The sequence below is a fragment of the Phascolarctos cinereus genome, unplaced genomic scaffold, assembly GCF_003287225.1.
Source record: "Phascolarctos cinereus isolate Bilbo 61053 unplaced genomic scaffold, phaCin_HiC Scaffold_5;HRSCAF=322, whole genome shotgun sequence".
Classification (NCBI taxonomy): Eukaryota; Metazoa; Chordata; class Mammalia; order Diprotodontia; family Phascolarctidae; genus Phascolarctos; species Phascolarctos cinereus.
The window spans coordinates 463,711,481-463,732,143 of record NW_027555958.1 but is presented as its reverse complement, the minus strand read 5'-3'; the positions used below and the strand labels follow the sequence as shown (position 1 = coordinate 463,732,143).

Sequence of the window (20,663 nt, the reverse complement as noted above, 5' to 3'; positions counted from 1 at the left end):
ATACTTAACCAATGGTTGTCAAATAGTTGTTGAATTTCTCAAGGACATATTCAGTTTTGGGTTAGTTTGGGTCATAAATCCGGAACATGAAATGAGAAGAATTAGACTGTCACTTATTTTGTTCCCTTTGGAGGTTCTCCGGGTTTCCAGATAAGCAACACTGCACACATTCAGATCACCCCTTTGTCAAAAACAAGCTTAAATACAGATTCTAAACTCTGTTTTCTTTTAGTTGTTATAGTAATCCTTTTGTAATGTGCAGCTCAGCTGAAGATCGACATTTCTCCTGCACCAGAGAATCCCCATTACTGCCTGACCCCCGAATTGCTGCAGGTCAAACTCTATCCTGACAGTAGAGTTAGACCCACTAGGGAAATCCTGGAATTTCCCGCCAGGGATGTGTATGTCCCGAACACTACTTACAGGTAAGAGCTTTTCATCTGGCATCAAGGAAGGGGCATGAAAAGTTAGTTGCCTAAAGTCTCAACCTCAGAGCCTAGCGTGAAGGAGGAGCCAAAGATGTGTGGACTCACAGTGCAGAGAAACTGGCAGTCCCCTCATCCAACCTTCTGGCCCCCTCAGAACCCTGTAACACAGCCTTTAGAAATAATGAAAGAGATCACCTTCATAAAATCTTAATACTAGAAGCAGACATTGAGAGGTCAGGAATTTACGAAATTTTTAAACACCTTTTGTCCAGGTAATTCAGAATCTATTTTTTAATCCATTTAAGCCTTTAAAAATGTCCTATTTCAGGAAATGCTTTCAAATATCTGACCTAAAGATATTGTTTCATGTTTAAATTCATTTCTTTGTGTTCAGTCTTTACCAGATGCGTAAAATGGCTTTTTACTGTCCTTTGTATAATAACTCTTCATATATTGGAAGATCATTCAATCATTCTGCAAATTTTCCTTTGCCAGGTGAAATGACTGTAGCATCTTAACCTTTCTTCGTGAGCCTTTTTTTTTTTTAACCATTTCATCATCTTTTGTCTCTTCTCTGAAACCCCTTATGAATTCTCCTATTACCTCTTGGTAGAAGTTATAGAATTTTAGAGCTAGAAAGGGCAAAGAGATCCTGTAGTCCAGTTTCCTCATTTTATAGAAAAAATTAACTGCATCCCAGAGAGTTACCAAGCTGAGCTCAGTAGATGTTTAATCTAAGGCTTAGACCTGAAACCCCGCTTATCTGGGGCATCGACCCAGTCATTAACCTCTGTTTGCAGCTGGCATTCTGCGCTTTTTTTAGCAGATCGATATTATGTCTGTTTTGTGTTACATTTTCAATTTGTTACCCAAAGGTAATATGTTTCCGAGTATGCTTTTCGTTAACTTTAGCGTTCCATGGGCGCGCATGTATTAGTACTGTTGTTGTTAGTAATTATAAACGTTGGGGCAGGCGGCATAGTGCACAAGGGATCAAGCTCTGAGTCAAGATACCCGTCTGCTTCTCAGTGGAGGCCCTTCAGAGATCCCACTCAGCCTTTGTGTTTATTACTGGAAAAGCTGAGACGTTTAAAAAATGCTCTTGAGACGTTGTCCTTAAATGGTGAGAATAGTATGAACAATGAGAACAGAATAATTACTGTTATTTTCAAATGAATAGTTTCAGAGCTCTTGTTAACCCATGAAGACAGAAGATTCCAAAGGGAAATAGGTTGCCTTTTAAATAAGTAATATGTCTTAATTCATTCTGACTGTATATAAAACATATGGATTATTTAGTCTACTATGCGGAAGTTCTGTTCTCTTATTACTGATTAAAAAACAACGTCATTTGACTAAGTATAATTTTTGCCAAGATTAGGTGTTAACACATTTAAGTAATGTTTATTGGAATAGAAATAACATTCAGAATTAAGGTTCCTTTTTTAGATTGATATTGGAGTGGAAATGTTATTGATAATTGGCCTCCTTTACCTTTCTGGTTGTCATATCGTATCACGTCACCGCGGTACTCAGCGTGCTAAAAACGTCCGACAGCGATGGTGACATGCTACGCAGTGACAGCCAGAAAGGCAGATGAGGCCAGGTATCAATAACATTTCCACTCCCATGAGGCATAAGCCCTATTGATCTAAGTGTGGCTGATCAGATGGGATGGCTCAAGAATCCGTGTGTGTGTGAATGGTCCGTCCATAGGGGCTCTGTGCCCTGCTTTCATTGAAGGGTTGGAACGATCCATGTAGCAACATGGTTGGGATATTTTGGATTTTCATTTTCATTGGTTTGACACACTTGACGTGAATACATGCCATGAGGAAGTTTACTTGTTAGATCAGTACCTTGGGGTACCATTATGTTTCATCCTGTACTGTATCATTCAAGGTCTGCACAGTTCTGCAAACAAACTATGCAGCTCTAGGAATAGATTTATGGAAGTTGAGCATGAGACTAGGCCTTGAAAGGTCAGCCAGACTATCCCACTGTACTCTGCAATGACTGCCTCTAAATTGCCCTGCTAATTACAGACCCTGACATTCATCCCAAGCATTAAATAATGAGTGTAATAGAGGAGCCAAAATTTTTTTCTTAGGTTCATTAAAAATCTCACGGAAGGGTTCATTCTTCTCCCATGAGTGAGCAGTTTATTCCCAGAGAATAGCAACCCCATCTATGCTCATCAATAAGATTAGGCGTATTCCTTTTAAACATTTATTGAGCACGACCCATGCCACAGACTTTAATCGTTTTCATCAGGGTAAATTGGTTTCAGGTTAAAATTGTGCCTAACCATATTCCTTCTTGTATTTTGTGCAGCCCTATAAAAAATTCTTCTGTAAAATGCTTATAACCTGTTAACAAACCTTACCATTGATAAATTGTGGTATGTGATGTGAAGGCTATTAAGTTTCATATTTTATGGTGATGATCGTGCTGCTGCTACATGAGTAATATGTTACCAGAGAGAGCTGTTGAAGCAAGGAGGATACATTATTTTGTTCCAGAAAGAGATTAATTAGTTTCTAGATGAAGGGTGTCCTCGAGGAAGTGAACAAAGTTTGGAAAATGGTGGTATGAAGCGAGGTTAGTTAGACTCATTCTCCTTAGTGACCCTTTTTCCCTACTGCTGCATTTTCTAGAAAATAAGTCATATTCTTACTCAAAGACATAAGGAAGAGGAAGATGTCACTCAGATTTTTTTAATTAAAATCTACCTCAAGTTTCATTGGAAATATATATATCTGAAAATACCATGTAACTGGAAATTAGGTACTGGAGGTAGTATGTTAAATTTTGGAATGTAGGGGCACGTGACCAAGATTTGATAGCCCGTTTTATTACAAGTTAATGAATAACTGGAAAAACATTTATTAAGAGCTTGCTCTGTGCCAAGCACTGTTTTAGATACTGGGAATATAAATGTAAGTAAGCCAGTCAGTCTCTGCTCTCAAGCAGCTTATAATCTGATGAGGAAACACAACAAATGCAGGGGAAGACAGGAGAGGAGAAGAGCTTGGGTAGGATGTCAGGGGCCGGATCCTTGGAATTGAGGCAGCTGAGTGACCTGTTCTTGCCTGGAATGGTGGTTTGGAGTTGTTCTTAGCACTAGAATTGGACAGTAGGGGAGGGAGAAGAAGGTGTAGTCTGAAGGTGGTGCAGGAAGTGGCACAGTTGGTCTGACTGGGAAGGAAGAAGCTAGCAAGACAAGGCACCCTGTGGGAGTGACAACATGTAGTCTGTGCCAGGCAAGTCAAGCCACCATGACTCCCTGGACCACCACCTTCTCCAGACACCTCAAGCCCAAGAACTGCAGTTCTTAGCAGGGACTCCCCAAGACCTCAGCCCTACTTCTGCCCCAGGCCGTGTAGCTACCATCAAGGGGAGCAATCTCTGTGAAGAAAGGGCCCGTTTTTCTTGTCACTACCATCACCAGCATCTCACCACTGCCACTGGTGGTAAGTTTGAGAGCCGATGGGGTGTCAGCATCCCCTCCCACCCCTCTGCTTCCAGCCCAGCCCTCCCATCCATCACCCTGGAAATAACCTCGGTGGAGATGCATGGCAGTTGCTTTGATCAGTGTTATAGCCATAGCTACTGAAGACCCAGCCAAGACAGTGCTTCCCATCAAAGCCTTTGGCACTGTCAGATGGTTCCAAATGATACGATTTTATGAGTGGAAATGACATTAAAAAAAAAAGATGTTACCACCTGCTTGGCTTCTGCACCTAAAGGACCGTGGCACTTTCCATCTGATGCCATTGTCTGTTTGTATATTTGTATTCTATTTTTCCCCAAAGAGGAAAGGGAGTGAGGTTCCACCAACTACGTCTTACCCTAATGGCTCCTGTTGCAGCACCTGAGTGGCAGAGTGTTTGAGAGAAGCCAATCTCCCCCACCCATCCGTCTCTTTAAAGAGGATGCTTCCCGGTTACCATATTTTACCATGACTTACTCTAATCTGATTGTAGCTAGTTACTGATATGGTACAAGAAGAACGGTTTTGATGAACAACAGAAAGGAGAGAATTAATTTTTCAACATAGAGCAATTTTAAGATTAAAAAAGTGACATTCAAGAAAATTCCCAGTAATTTATAGGAAAAAATAACTAGGATGAAGTTTGGAACCAATACCTCTATTTTTAATGCATATGTTACAGTAGGCAGAGGGAAAGGCAGTGGACAGAATGTAGCTGAAGCTGTTGCACACTAGTAGCGAGCATTTGTGTAAAGCTTTAAGGTTTGCAGCTTCCTATGTGTCGACCCGTTTTTCTGCACATGATAGCCCATGACATAGGTGCTGTTATCGGCAAAGCAGGCAAACTTGGTGTCATAGATTTTACCGTGGTTTATTGAGGTGGAACCCAGGACCATAGCTGTGCAGTGGAAAGGTATAGTTTGTTCAGTGAAACAAGTCTGATCGAGGGGATGGTAGACAGGTCTTCTCTCCGTGGACTTCAGGATAGGGGCATGGTGGTAGAGAGCAGTTAGGAGTGAATTCATGCCGGGTGTGATCTGCTGTAGAGCCCACTGGGATCTGGTGCGTGGAGCTGATGCTTTCTTAATTGAAACTCCACACCCAGAGCCCAGGTGTACTTGTGATGGACGTTGTGACTGTCAGCTATCCAGACAACAAATGGAAGACTTATTCCTTTGAGAGCCAAGAATTGAATGTTCTTGACAGTTTTCTTCTGTTGGAAGGTGGAGGGCTTAATTCTGACCACTGAGAAGAAGCTGATTGCTAAGTTGGAAGTGGTAAGAACTGTGGGCAAGTGTAACCATGTGATGTTATCACTTGTAACGTCCAAGGAGGGGAATGCTGAGCAGAGTCAGAAATGGAGTGTAGGAAAAATAGATTTCATAACATTTCAGAAAGAAGTGACTAGTCCACGGTCCCTCAGCACCCTGGTAGGAAGTATCAGGAGAGACATGAGACCTCTGGTGATCCTGTACATGGTAAAGAGTGTGAGTAAAGGCACAGAGAGTAGACCGGTTTGGCCGTGACATAGAGCATGCAAGCGGTGTGATCTAAAGTAATGCTTGTGGGGAGAGGACCTTCACTGTGAGACAGAGGAGCTCACACTGACTCAGCAGTCAGGAGGACTGCTGAAGCTTTTTGAGTGGGGCAGTGACCATGATAAGGGCAAGTCTGGTGCAGAAATAAGGATGGATTAGAGTTTGGAGACAGTGGAATCAGGAAGAAGAGGAAGGACATCCAGGAAGTGACTGTGATTTAGCCTCAGAAAACCCAGCTTAACCTCCCCCTCAGACTTACTAACTGTGACCTTGGGCAGAGCTCCTGTGTTCCCCTTTGAGATCACCTTCCACTTGCTCGTGTACGGACCAGAATATTTCCATGTTCTCTCCACCATTAGAATGTGAACTCCTAGAGAGCCGAGGCTGCCTTGACCTTTCTTTGGATCCTTAGTGTTTAGTGCAGTGCAGAGCAGTGCACATAGTAGGTGCTTAATAATGCTTTTTTGGTTGGTTGGAAAAGATGAGCTGGTCACGTAACAGGAGGGAAGGCTAGAATGATGCAAGAAGATCATGAAAAAAGTAAGAATCTTGAGAAAGGAGGCACCAGAAATACTGAAGAAAATAACACCTTGAAAAATAATTGGCCAAATGGAAAAAGAGGCACAAAAATTCACTGAAGAGAAGAGCTCCTTAGAAAGCAAAATTGACCACTTAGAAAAAAAGATGTGCGAGAATTCACTGAAGAAAAGAACTCTTTAAAAAGTAGAATGGGCCAAATGGAAGAGGAAGTACAAAACCTCACTGAAGAGAATGATTTCTTAAAAATTATAATTGGGCAAGTGGAAGCCAAAGAAACAATAAAACAAAATCAAAACAATGAAAAAAGTAGGAGAAGATGTGAACTATCTCACTGGAAAAACAACTGACCTGGAAAATAGGTTGAGGAGAGATAATGTAAGAATTATTGGACTACCTGAAAGCCATGATCAGAAAAAGAGCCTAGACATCATCTTTTAAGAAATTATCAAGGAAAATTTCCCTGATATTCTAGAACCAGAGGGTAAAATAGGAATTTTAAAAAATCCACTGATCACCTCTTGAAAGAGATTCCCAGATGAAAACTCCCAGGAATATTATAGCCAAATTCAAGAGCTCCCAGGTCAAGGAGAAAATATTGCAAGCAGCCAGAAATAAAGAATTCATATATCATGGAGCCACAGTCAGGATAACACAAGATTTAGCAGTTTCTACATTAAAGTAGTGGGAGGCCTGAAATATGATATTCCAGAGGGCAAAGGAGCTAGGATTACAGCCAAGAATCACCTACCCAGAAAGACTGAGTGTAATCCTTCAGGGGAAAAAATGGTCATTCAGTGAAATAGAGGATTTTCAAGCATTCTTGATGAAAAGACCAGAGTTGAATAGAAAATTTGACTTTCAAATACAAGACTTAAGAGAAACATAAAAAGGTAAACAGCAAAGAGAAATCGTAAGAGATTTAATATGGTTAAACTATTTACATTCTAACGTGGGAAGATGATACTTACAATGCCTAAGAACTTTTTTAGTATTAGAGCAATTAGAAAGTATATATAGATAGTGGGCACAGATGAGAGTTGAATATCATGGGATGATATATAAAAAAATAAGATTAATGGGTGAGAAAGAGGAATGCACTGGGAGAAGAGGAAAGGGAGGGGTAGAATGGGGTAGGATATCTCACATAGAAGAGATGCAAAATAACTTTTATAGTGGAGGGGAAGATGGAGAACTTTGTTTTCATTGGAATTGGCTCAAAAAGGGAATAACTCAGTTGCATATAGAAATCTGTTTTGCTCTACAGGAAAATTGGAAGGGACAGGCGTTAGAAAAGGAGGAGATGGCTGATAGAAGGGAGGATGGATTGGGGAAGGTTGTAGTCAGAAGAAAAACATTTTTGAGTATGGACATGGTTAAAGGAGAGAGTGACTAGGATAAACAGATGGAGGGAAATACACAGTAATCGTAACTGAAAAAAAAAAGTACAGCAAGTTTTTCTGATAAAGCCTTCATTTCTAAATAAATAAAAAGTGAGTCAAATTTGCAAGAATGCAAGGCATTCAAAGGATAGGAACAGGCAGTTTTCAGATAAAGTAATCAAAGCTATTTATAGTCATATGAAAAAATGCTCTAAATCACTATTGAGGAATCACTATTAAGGAATGCAAATTAAAACAACTCTGAGGCACCACTCCGCCTGTCAGATTGGTTAATAAGACAGACAAGGAAAATGGCAAATGTTGGAGAAGATCTAGGGAAAACTGGAACACTAATGCTTTGTTGGTGGGGCTGTGAACTGATCCAGCCATTCTAGAGAGTGATTTAGAACTATACCCATAGGGCTATAAATCTGTGCATACCCTTTGACCCATAAATACCGCTACTAGGTCTGTATCCCAAAGAAATTAAGAAAAAAAAGAAATGTTTGATTCTGGAGGCAGTTGGGAGCCACTGGAATTTATTGAGTAGGGGGTGCCATGGCCAGACTTGTACTTTAGAAAGTCACTTTGGTGGCAGAATGAAGGATGGATTCGACTGAGGACAGCCTGGAGGCAGGTGACCCCCCAGCAGCGATTGCAGTAATGTAAGCGTGAGATGAAGACGGTCTGCATCAGGGTGGGGGCAGCGAGAAGGGGGTAGATTTGAGATGTTATGCATGTGAAATCAAGAAGCCGTGGCAACGTCTCAGGTCTGGGGACTGAGAGACGGTGAAGAATCCAGGATGCCTCCTACATGGTGAGCCTGAGGGGCTGGGAGGAGAGGGGAAGGGTTTAAGGGAGAGGTCAGGAGCTCAGTTTTGGACATTGAGTTTAAGATATTTACCGGGCATCTAGGTCAAGGTGTCTGAAAGGCAGATGGGGAGATGTAAAATTAGAGTTATTGTCCGAGGTCACATTTGAATTCAGATCTTCCTCACTCCCGGTCCCACACTCAAACTATTGTGTCACCTGGCTAGCTGTTTCTCTATTTTGGGAGTACTTATTTGTAGTATAAACAGAAAAAAAATCAATAAATAAATTAATAAATTACAAATCTTTGTATTATTTTGAATTTTGAAAAGGCAGTATAAAGATCCTTATTTAGTTATGAAAGAAGCCTTTTTCTTTATTTTTTAAAAAAATAATTTGTTGCAAAATGGTTCTATTTTTGTGGGATCCGTTAAAGCAGCCCTGGACTCCTGGTTAAGTGATGATCAAATAAGAGCCTTATTGCCTCTAAAAAACGTCTGGCTTTGTGGTTTCCTCCTGCAAAGCCCCATAGAGAGCTCAGCTCACTTACTGGTGACTGGCTTCATTCATTTCTATCCTTGCCTGTGTAGTTTAGCGATCTCTCTGGCCTCAGTGTTTGAGCCACTAGGCATGGCCTTAGAGGACTCATTTGCCTAGACTTCTTTATCTTTGGGCCAACATCTTCATGAATGGGGGGTGAGTAGTTATGAGGCCCACCCCTTTTAGTGAAGGCAACAACATTCAGCGTTTAAGAGAGATTCTTTAGGCATGTTATAGTCGTTTTAGACATAGACTTTTTATTTATTGAACTGCGAAGTATACATACGGGCCTATCAGGCTTCCTGCTTCAGTTCAAGTCATTTACTCATTTCTTTCTCAGAATTTTGATTGTTCTTTTTTACTTGGAAATTTCCAACAGCATCTTTTGTTTTCCTTGTTGTAGGGACTGAGATCCCTGTTACCTTGTTTTTGCTGTAGTGCTTATATTGATTCTTCTGCTATACTCTGACAGGATCATTTTTTAAAGTATTTTTACAGGTGCCAGGGCTAAAACACTGTAAAATTAATACACTCCTACAAAGTACAAAAGACTCATTAATAAGATACAGTGCTATAAAATAGAAAAGTCAATATGACTTAATAATGATGACCAACTGCATTTACTCAACGAGCATGAGCCAATTTAAATACAGTAATTTATCCTGCTTCTTTTGGTTTCATAAATAAAGTATAAAAACATGTGACACGAATTTTTCTCCGGCGAGGTATAATATAAATTTTAAGTTTTACATTATGGATTTTCATAGGTACTGTTGAACAGATTGAGTTCAAGTTTTAAATTAATAATATGACAATACTTCACGAATATAGAAGCATCTGACCTTCACATTTATTCATGTTTATATTTTTTAAGAACTTGGTGAAACTGTGAAATCAGACTGCATTATGAATATAAAAACAAAATTCTTTTTGTAAGTTTCCAGTTAATAGGGTGATCCTTAAATGGAAAATAAAAGTGCCCTTGCCATAGCGTTCAAGGTTGTTTAAAAAAGTCCATGTAAAATTGATTACAACATCATGAAATATTTGCACATTCAATGTCAGAAGGCATCTGACTGAGAAAGGTAAAGTTCACGAGGTGGTATGATGACAGTTTTGACCTTGAAATAAATTTATAATCGTTTTAAACTCCAGATGAATTCTTATTAAAGAAAAGAAAAAGGTATGTGAGGTTGCCCTAGCAAACACCCTAGAACATCGGTTGGCCCTTAATGCCTTTTGAAGGTCTTTCTTGCTGATTATTAAACCACAGTAACTTGGGTTGAGTTTAATGTTCAGTTTATTGGTTTTTGGAAGCTTGCCTGTGCTCATTCAAAGCTTTCCAGGTCTGTTGGGTGGATTAACATTTTGGTTGTCTTGAGGGCATAGAGCCTTCCTTTGGGAGACTTCCAGTACAGGCCTCTTCTCCGCTCTGGCCTGCCCTTCGATCGCGCCTTGCTGTATTTGCCATTCAGGTTGGTTTCTCCACATACGTTGTCCCACCACCAGCCGCCTAGGGAAGATAGACTGCATGAACCTCAAAGTACATTTTCCTCTACTGCCCTGTCTCCTGTCCCCAGCTCCCCTCGTTGGCTTGGAGCACGGAGCGGCCCTCAGCCGTGCCGGCCAGCCTCTCTGCTTCGTGCAGGCTGGCTCCTATTCTTGGCCTTCCCAGACCTCAGCGGCCCAGAAGCCTGCTTACTCTTGGGCCACATTTAGGCCTTAGGAACAGGCCTGTGGCGGCTCGAGGGGATGAAGAAGGCCTTTGTGTCATTCTAGCTAGGTCATGGTTAGGCCTTGGATTTTAGCTACATGTTCCATTGTAGTTCAAATGCAGGTGATACTCTCAGAGTAGTTCATTGGGGCAGAAAAGGTAAGGTAACCTTCTAGAGTATATGCAAAGGTAATCCTGCTCAGGACCGGAATTTGTCATCCCGAGTAATGTCTGAACCCCATCCTGGTTGGTGCTGCCTTTATTTCTCTACGTTCATCTCTTCTAGATGCTGTGACCAAGTTTCCCTAGGGAGTGCACTTTTATTTTCTCTAAATAAGATCCTGTTTCAAATGTGTTTAAGAACTTGAATATGCTGGTAAACATTATGTATTTCACCAAATATGCTAAAGGAGAATTCCAGGGGCTTTAAAAAAGGCAAAGCTTTAAAAAAGGCAAAACTCCTAGGTCTGCTTGTACCAAATGAACTTCTTTTTTCATGATAGTTGCAAGATTTTGTTGATAAGTAAAATTGACCCTAATTCTTTAAGTTTTTTTTCATGTAAGCAGTACTTGGGTGTTATTTTTATTCAGTTGCTTAGCATAGTATTTCTCACATATGCAAATAAAATATTAATATTAGTCTAAACAAGAGTACCTGAGTAGCTTTCTGGGCAGTTCAAATAGTTCTTTGCATTATGATCCCAAGTCGAAAAAGCAAGGTCTTTGTGTTCAGGGATTGCATTGGGAATGTTGCCTAGAATCTCTGACAGGTGCAGAGTGTAGTCTGTTTCTTTACTCCCCAGGCTGAACGAATATTCAATGTAACGCTTGTTGTCTTTCCAGTCTTCCAGCTCAATTCGTAAAATGTAATCAGATTGGTTAACAATGGAGTAGATCTTCTCTAGGCCCAGCCAAAACTCTCCTGCAAAGAAAAGTGTCATGAATCTGTAAATGTGAATCGCAGGTGGGGCACAGTTATTTAAAAGGGTTTGATCTGTTGATTTAATTAAATCAGTATTATTAATATGCTGATCATTTTAGATGGTCTCTGAAGTATTCCTCCTTGTTTACTTTCATGAGGAGTAAAACAGAGATTGGAATAAGAATGTGACATCTTACGTTTTGGGAAAAATTAAAATCTGCAAGTTGAGTTGAAGGCTTAATTTTTAAAAGGGACAGCATACGACTGACATATGTGAACCTTGTTAGGTGTTTCCTTTCGTAGAAAACTGTTTAGGTCACTATATTAGATCATTTCATTTCCAAATCTCCAAAATCATTATGGAATACAATTACATATGACATTGAGTTATTTATTAAGAGATATTTAATATTTCAAACACCACCAGAAGGTTTGGGGTTTTTTTAACTCAGCAGCAATATAAATTGGTTTCTAAATGCCTTAAATTGAAACCATTGTTATCTCTTCAAATGTAGATGTGGTCTTTTCTTTCTGCCTGATGTCTTCTAAAATGATACATTTTGTCTAGTCGAAACTCGATATGTAAATACGTTTTTATACTCTTTTAAAAAGTTCCCAAACCTTCCTGTTCCTTCAGTTGGCACGAGGATAAATCCAGACATTTGTCCTTGAAAATGCGCTTTTCACATATGTAATCGAGTCTCTAGTTAGAGGTTTGGTCCATGTAATTTTGAGGGTAAACAGCATTTGATGAGGGAGGGAGGAAAGGCCATGACTCTCTGTGATTGCTGACTGGTTTCTTTATGCATGAGCCTCAGGAGAGAAAGGCTGTGATTTAAGGATAACAAGCCTGCAGGTGCTGAATATTTGTTTTTGACATGACAGGGGGTGCAATAGCCTTTACAGGCTGTGCTCCATTCCCAGAGTTCCACCAACTTAGCCACTAGTGTCTTAAACGAGATCTAGGACCTCCAAGACCGTCTAGTCTGGCTCCTTCCTTTTAGAGACGTGGAGACTGGGGCCCACTGAGGTGAAGTGATTTTCCGAAGGTCACCCACTCGTGAGCGTCAGAGGTAGGATTAGAACTCAGGTCCTGTGCTTCTAGAGCCAGGATTTTTTTGGTTTTCCTCCCCTGTCTATCATGCAGACACCTTAGGAGTGGACTTGATGAGATTAGGTAATCAGTGGGGAATCATATTAATAATCACCATTTTAAATTATAAATAGGATATTTTGGGGAAAGATTCATTTTAGGACAAGGGTAGTTGACAACGTATCAAATCTGGCATTTTTAAAAAGGAAGTTTAAATTGCAATGGATTTTTTTTTATAATTTCATTCAAGCGATGAAAGATGGAGTCTGTAAAGTCCTTGGTCATCAGTAACAGGCATAGTATTTGTTTATATCTCAAATAGATGCTTCTGATAAATTTATTTACCGTCAACCAGCACTCTCTATCACAGATTTTAATCCTTAAATACATTATTGGACTTTCTGTGTTCTGTGTTAACATATGGGAAGAGATGTTTGTGGTGCAGTGGATTGATATCTGGCCCCGGGTCTGTAGGCTTGGCTCGGTGCCACATTCTGACCCATCCATTGTGTGTGATGCTGCCTGAGCTGGCCTCTCAGCTCTGTAGGCCAGTGGTTCTCCAGGTGGGGTCCTTTCAGAGAGTCCTTGAGGTCAGAACTGTTTTCAAAGGTATATGACAGTGTGATTCACCTGAGGAAGTAGTCTCACTTTTTCCACCTGTATATCCATGTGAGGCTGGATTCTTTGTTGACTTCAACCAAAACATACTATTGGAACAGATTGAGTTTGGCAGAATCCAGCAGTTTTCTACTATAGACACTGAAAAGATTTGCAAAAAGATGTAAAACAATGCTGTTCTTCTTACTAAATGTTTGGGTTTTTAAAAAAAAAATTTGCCTCCCAGGAAAGAGATATCATAAGAGACTTATTAAGGTTGAACTATTTACATTCCTGCATGGAAAGATAATATTTATAACTCATGAGACCTTTGTCAGTATTAGGGTAGTTGGAGGGAAAAAATTGTATGTATGTAGATAGATAGATAGATAGATAGATAGATAGAGGGCACAGGGTAAGTTGAAGATTAAGGGGTAATATCTGGAGAATAAAATTAAGGGAGAGAAGAAAGGGAGAGGTAGAATGGGGCAAATTACCTCACAAAAAGAAAAGAAAAGAAAAGAAAAAGGTCTTACAGTGGAGAAGAAATGGGGGAAGGTAAGAGGGAATGAGTGAATCTTATTCTCATAGGATTTGGCTTAATGAGGGAATAACATACACATTCAATTGGGTATGGAAATCTGTCTTACCCTACAGGAAAATAGGGGGGAGAAGGGGTCAAGAGAGCAGGGAGATGATACAGAGGAGGGCAGATTAGGAAAGGGGGTAATCAGAAGCAAACACTTCTGAGGAGGGACAGGGTCAAAAGAAAGAATAGAATAAATGGGAGGGCAGGATAGGATTAAGGGAGATAGAGTTAGTTTTTCACAACATGTCTACTGTGGAAGTGTTTTGCATAACTGCACATGTATGACCTATATTGAGTTGCTTGCCTTTTCAGTGAGGATGGGTGGGGAAGGAGGGAGGGAGAAAATTTGGAACCCAAAGTTTTTAAAACATATGTTTTTAAAAAAATGTTTTCACATGCAACTGGGAAATAAGAAATACAGGAGATGGGGTACAGAAGTTTATCCTGCCCTACAGGAAAATAGAAGGGGAAGGGAATAAGGGGGGGGGGGATAGAAGAAAGGGCAGACTAGGGGAAGGGGTATTCAGAATGCATGCCATCTTGGGGTGGGGGGAGGGGTGAGATGGGGTGAAAATTTGGAACTCAAAATCTTGTGGAAATAAATATTGAAAACTAAAACTAAATAAATTTATATTAAAAAAATTTACCTCCTATAAAAATATACTATTTATATTACCATGTGACTTGTTTTTGTTATTTTTAAATGAATTAATATATTTCAAAAATTGATCAGTATTAATTCCAACATGGTAGATATTGACATGTAACCCACAGAAATAGATGCTCTTGGAAGGGGTCCTCAGTTTTTAAGAGTATAGGGAACTTGAGATCCCAAAAGTTTGAGAACTGTTGCTGTCATTAAGCTCTGAGATCATAAGCTCCAGTGAAGGGGTGTCCTGATCTGAGAACTCGTTACTCGCCAGTAAAGTCCCGCTTCGAAGCCCATTACTATTGATCTGAACACACACATTCCAGGGGTCTGACATGCCCCAAGAACTCTTTTTTCTCTTTCCAGTTCTGGGTGTTAAGAAGGAAGTCGGGTGACCTTACCATCAAGACTCCCAAAACCATGCTGATAGTTCTCCCAGGTTTCGTTGAAGTTTTGTGATCCATCCATGCGGTGTTGAATTACTGTCCATGAGCTGCCTGAGAAGGATGAAACAATATTTTCAGTGACTTATAGTGATTTGTTTTAATGCTGACAAGCAGAGGACACGTGCAGAAATAGTTATTTTTATGATCAGTTGCGATGTATGACAGTTTGTAAATGCTCTGTGCTGTTTCTCTGGTGGGTGGTCCGGTGAATAGAGCACTGGGCCTGGAGTCAGGAAGACTAGAGTTCAAGTCTGGCCTCAGAGACTTATCAGCTGTGTGATCCTGGCCAAGTCATTTAGCCTCTGATTGTCTCAGTTTCCTCAATGGTAAAATGGGGATGATAATAGCATCTGCTTCCCAGGGTTGGTGTGAGGTTCAAATGAGATACTAATTGTCAAGTGCTTACCACAGTGCCTGGCACATAGCAGGTCATTATAAAAATGCCTTCCCCCTTCCTCATTGTGAATTATAGAAATCTAGAAAAGTTGAACAAAGCACCTGAAAAACTCTCTAATCACATCATACTCTACTCATTTTGATCTGATACATTTTAATGAGGATGTGTTTGACATATATTGGTATTTCCATTTGATTCATTAAGCATTTATTAACGGCTCACTCTGTGGCCACCATTGTGCTTGTTGCTGGGGTACAGAGATTGAGATGAGGGGACCCCTGCACCCCTGCTCACTGACAAGCCTCTCATTCTGGAGTGCCAAAGACATAAACAGAGTTTTCTAAAGACGTCCGAGCTATCAAGAGCCATCTAAAAACGCTTTGAGTCATGAATAATTAGAAAAATTTAAATGAAAGCAGTTCTTAGGTCCCACCTCCTACCCATCCAATGAGCAAAGCTGACCGAAAAAGGAAATGGTGAATGTTGAAGGGTCTGCAGAAAGCCAGGTGCCAAGTAATGCCCAGTCTGGGCAGCTGGCCTGGCTCCTTGAAGAGCAGTTTGGCACGAGGCCCACAGAGTTACCCAGCTGGCACACTTGGGACCTGCCAGAGCACTCCAGGACCTGGGTGCCGAGGAGGTGAATACCAAAGGAAACAGACCCTGTGCGCAGAAGTCACTGTAGTGACTCAAGAGCTGGAAATCCAGGAGTGGCTATCAGCGAGAGAGTGGTTGAACCAGAAAGGGACTCCAGATGGGATAGAACGCTTTGTGTGTGTGGTAGACCTGCTGAAGGAGATGTTTCAGAGGAGCCTGGGAAGACTTGTGTGAACTGACTGATGCGCAGTGAAGTGAGCAGAGCCCGGAGGAGCATTTCTACAGGAAGAGCAGCTCTGTACAGACAAAGAACTTTGACAGCTCTGAGGCCTCTGGCCAGTGCAGTGACTGCCTGTGATTCCAGAGTACCGCAAATGAAGCGCGAGGAGATTGATTCACGCTGCAGAGGGAGACCTAGAGGTTCTAGTATGGGGCCATGTGCCAATTTGTTTGGCTGTCCTATTTTTTTGTTACAAGGATTTTGTCTTTTTTTTTTTTAAATGATGTGGGTACGGTGGGAGGAGATGAAAAAAATCAATTTGTTAATTTTAAAAATGCAGTTCATCTAAAAAGAATCAAAAAAATTCCCATTAGGATGTATGCTTTTCAAGACAGGAACTATATTAATTTTTAGCTTTGGATCACCAGTGCCTAGAACACATTAGATGCTAAATGTTTGTTGATTTGAATCACATTTTCTAAATAAACACACAGCAACTCTGGGAGGTAGGCGTTATTATTATTCCCATTTTACAGATGGGAAAACAGAGGCAAACAGTGGTTAAGTGACTTGCCCAGGATCATACAACTAGGAAGCATCTGAGGTGAACTCAGGTCTTCCTGGCTTCAAGTCAAGCCCTAACCACTGTACACCCCAGCCTGCTTACCGCCCCTCACTTTTGCTGTTACCACCTTTCTTTTCTCCTTGCATCCCCAGGACTTATCAAATGCTTTCCATAAAAAACTTAGTAATTGCCTTTTCATTGATTCTTTTTAGCAGTACACTCACTGCGTGACACATAGAAGGTATTATTAAATAATTAGTGAATGGGGGCAGCTAGATGGCACAGTGGATAGAGCACCAGCCCTGAAGTCAGGAGGACCTGAGTTCAAATCTGGCCTCAGACCAAACACTTGACACTTACTAGCTGTGTGACCCTGGGCAAGTCACTTAACCCCAATTGCCTAAAAAAACAACCCCCCCCCAAGAAAAAAATAATAGTGAATGAAGCCCTGTAGAGGCGTCATGAAGGTGAGGGCTAGGAAAGGTCATTGGATTTGGCACTTAGGGAATCAGGCTGTGCCACTGGTGTTAGAGAGACTCCCCTCCTGCCCAGTCACTAAAACAGCCCCACTGCTTCTCCTTTGCCTTGTCTTTTTACCTGATTTCATTTCACAGTAGACATTAAAGACTTCAGATTGGCTAGGTTTGATGGGGTAAATGCCGCTTGAATGCAGATCTCCATCGTAAAGAGCGGCGCAGTCAGCTGGACCATCTAGAATTAGGGGGCAACAGAGTGAGGACTTGGGAAGTGGGAGGATTACACATAGAACATGAACTGTTTTGTCTGAGGCTTTTCTGAATCTTTGCCTACAAAATGCTTCATGCCAGGGCACCTTCTAATGGTTACTGCTACACAATGACTGTATTAGATGGGGTTTTAAAGTCTTTTCTTTGAGGAAACATTTACAAAAGATGCCTGAGAAACATAATTGCACTTTGTGATGGAGATGGGGAAGCTGGAAATGGTCAAAGGCCAGTTTTTGAGATTGGTTGGGTTTGGGGTCAGGACCTGGCTCCCAGCTCTGGGTCTGTTCCTCCTTACTTGTGTGACCTTGAGAAATCATGGGCAAAGTGGTAGGCTTGGGCTTGGTCATTCCCAAGGGTGCTTCTTACACTCATTCTCTGTTCCTCGTCCCTTGTTCCTATTGCTTGGGAAGCCTCTTGTCCCTTCTCCTTCGGTTCTGTGTGAATCAGGGCTGCTGAAGTCGTGTCATACACAGGGGCTCCTGCTAGTCAGACTTGCTTTGTATTTTTCACTCTTAATCCATTTGCTTAGTAGGACATTCCCATTTTAGAAACATTCACCTGTGGGATCCTGCTGAACAGGTTTTGCAAAGCTCTCAATGATCTTACCATCATGTTCTTCAGATTTTGTTCCATTGAGCTGAAGAGAAGGAATGGTCCTTGGCGCTCTTTGCTTTGAAGAAAGTGAATTGTCTGCGGTTTCTTGAAAACCTGTCCTCCTTAGCTGATAAGAGGAACATGTACATATGATTAATTTCTTAAAAACTGCTAGGGCAGGCTGGGAGAGTGGGTTAAGTGCTGGTCTGATTAAGCAGAAGATGAGGAACACATACACATTCTCATTTTTCACAGCCCAGAAGGGATGATTCAAATGCCTGTGGCCTTCCCGTTTTGTGCCTAGAGATCCTGTGTGCTCTGGGAACATCCTGGGACCTCCCAGAGCCTCCTGCCTGGCATTAGGGGGAGGGCTTGCCCAGGGATGAAAGCCCAGATCCAGAAGACCCCGACTCCCAGGGTTTCCTTGGTAGAATACTGTCATTTATACAGTGCCACATAGGCATGGTTTCATTTGCTGCCCAGAAATGATGGGGGAACAGTAGGGCCACCACACTCGTCACATGTAGGTGATGCTTTGAATGTTCTAATTCTCTTTCCTCACAACAACCCTATTAAGCAAATAGTGCAAGTACTTATTCTTATTTGGCAGATGAGGAAACTGAGGCTCAGCATGACTGGCTTGCCTAACCTCACAGCCAGGGAGGGTCCTGGCAGCCTGGTGTCAAGTCCAGAACTCTCCTCTCCTCCTTGGCAGAGGGATTTTTCAAAAACATCCTTGTAAGGCAAGGGTTGTTGAACTCACACAGCTAAAGGATGTCAGAGACACCCTTTGAACCTTCCTTCCTCACTGCATGCCCAGAACTCCTTCCATTCCAGTTCTCAACAAAAGTACGTCATTGAGGCTCCATGTTCCTTCTCCCACTCGCCCGATGAAAGCGCTGTAAGCACTTAGCTCAGTATCTAAAGGACTGTTGCCATAGTTGCTGGATGCAGCCAGACATTCCTTTCTAATTTGTAGGTGCTCCTTAGGGGCTGCTGTGGCAGAGAAGGTCCCCCTTGGAGGGGAGCATTTGTCCAGCCCTCAGACAGCGGCCTACGGGCTCGTGCTCAGAGCGGCCGCCACACTTAACTGCCACCTATTGAGGAGGCGGTGAAGGAGAGACCCTGGTGGAGACTAGTAATACATATAATAGTGATGGCATTTTGTGGTCTGCAGATGGCTTCCTTCACAGCACCCTGTGACGTAGGTGGTGCAAGTGATCATATCCTCACCATACAAAAGAGGAAACTGAGTCTCGCTGAGATCAAGGGACCTGCCTAGAGAGGAGCAGAGGAAGCACTCACTGCCTTTCTTGAGCACCCGTCTGGTGCTTTCTGCCACTGATGGCAGAGCCATGGGACGGCCCTCTCCCCTCTCACTGTGGCCTTACCTGGTTTTCCATCTCTTTGATCTGGCCGTGCTGCTTGGTCAGCTGCTGGTACTGCTCTTGGACCGTTTGGAAAAGCTCTTTGATGCTGAGATCTTGCTGCTCTACAAAAGTCTGGAGATGGGGTCTGGTCAGAGGCCATCCTGGCCGGACCTGTCCCACCCTGACCCTGTGACCCCAGAGCCTGGCAGCCACTTCTCCCTGGAAGTTTTCTATAACAGTCTGTATATGTGCTTTTATGTTGGATTTCAAGTCAATATTCTTTGTGGCTTTTACTGAACTGGCTTTTTAATGTAACATTCCTTACATGGACCTGATGAAATGCAGTATTTCAATAGGAGAGGATTTTTAAAAATTCCTCTTAAAAACAACAAACCTCCTTTTTAGTCTTGAGTAATAATCCTAAATGTTTCCCACTTAGTGGTCCTTTAAATTTTTCATTTCACAATTTTGGTTTTCTACTTATTGGATCTTATATAATTTTGCTGATAAATGACCAATGATTTCAAAGACATTTTGCTTTGATTTTTTTTTTCAATTTAAAAGGAAATTTTTACAAAACATAATGAAATTTGGAAAACACAGATCTGATTTGAAATATTACATGAGCTTTGATTTTCCTGAAGCTCTTTTCCTCAAGAGCTTATTTGCAAATCCTACCTCTTTCAGATAACATTTTTGAGAAACCTGCGACAGAAGAAAAGCTTGCCAATAGAGACAGTCACTCATTGCGTGGGTGGTCTCACCTTGAGGAAGGTCACCTCTTGATGGCCCTGGCCTTGGGGTTGACTGCGAATTAATGTGATCAGCTTCTCTTCTAACACCCTCACTTTCTGCTGGAGTCGCATCTTCTCTTCTAAGAGATCTTCGAGCTTTGAATTCAGTTCGAGCGACAGATTTTTCATTTCTTCGTTTTTGGCTTGAAGATTTGAGGTCGTTTTGCGAAGCTCTCTCTCTTCTTCCTTGATCTCCTTGGTTTGTAGTGAGAGGTCGTAGAAAGACTTGTCAAATATGTTCAGTTTTTGAAATATGTCGTTAATCTGATTCTTCGTCTTGTGAACAAAGTCCTTGAGACCGTGTCCTAGCTGCAGGAGGCCATTGGCCAAGATCTTGACGTCATCCAGCATGGCGAATCTTGATTTTGGCTCCGGGGGGGGAGAGTCCAGCGGGGAATGACTCTGGTCAGTTCTAGAGGAAATAACAAGAGGGACGATTGCAAGGAAGAGGGAAATTGCTCTCATTTCTTTTTTCTGATTTCTGTTATTTATAAGAGGTATGGAACTAATTTCCTGTTGTAGCTGACCTAGATTGCTGAACTCTATATATACCCCAGTTGCTTCAGAAGAGGTGAGCTGCAGAAGAAAAGATAGTTGATCATTAAACTGTGTAAACCTGAACAAAGGTAACCCCTTTCTTTATTC

At 41.5% G+C, this 20,663-nt stretch overlaps 2 protein-coding genes across 11 annotated transcripts in view; one reads left to right on the top strand and one right to left on the bottom strand.

Moving 5' to 3' along the window:
- DOCK7 (dedicator of cytokinesis 7) overlaps nucleotides 1–20,663 on the top strand; it is a 174,056-nt gene that overhangs the window by 61,147 nt on the left and 92,246 nt on the right. For all 10 annotated transcript variants that reach the window (XM_020993043.2, XM_020993042.2, XM_020993040.2 and 7 more), the window contains exon 14: nucleotides 263–425. In XM_020993043.2, the coding sequence (XP_020848702.1) occupies nucleotides 263–425 (163 nt within the window). The remainder of the gene's footprint in view (nucleotides 1–262; nucleotides 426–20,663) is intronic.
- ANGPTL3 (angiopoietin like 3) lies at nucleotides 10,011–20,579 on the bottom strand. Its single transcript, XM_020993048.2, has 7 exons — nucleotides 19,989–20,579; nucleotides 19,246–19,356; nucleotides 17,867–17,981; nucleotides 17,112–17,225; nucleotides 14,694–14,789; nucleotides 11,098–11,364; nucleotides 10,011–10,241 (listed from the first exon to the last, which is right to left on the bottom strand). The coding sequence occupies exons 1-7, from the start codon at nucleotides 20,481–20,483 to the stop codon at nucleotides 10,057–10,059; spliced, it is 1,383 nt and encodes a 460-aa protein (XP_020848707.1). The 5' UTR covers nucleotides 20,484–20,579; the 3' UTR covers nucleotides 10,011–10,056.

What these genes read in the sequence shown, in the direction of transcription:
- ANGPTL3 (XM_020993048.2), bottom strand. Translation starts at nt 20,483, where the DNA reads ATGAGAGCAATTTCCCTCTTCCTTGCAATCGTCCCTCTTGTTATTTCC. An exon ending in AAGAGGTGACCTTCCTCAAG is followed by an intron (nt 19,357 to 19,988) that starts GTGAGACCACCC and finishes CCCCATCTCCAG; the next exon opens with ACTTTTGTAGAGCAGCAAGA. An exon ending in TCAAAGAGATGGAAAACCAG is followed by an intron (nt 17,982 to 19,245) that starts GTAAGGCCACAG and finishes TCCTCTTATCAG; the next exon opens with CTAAGGAGGACAGGTTTTCA.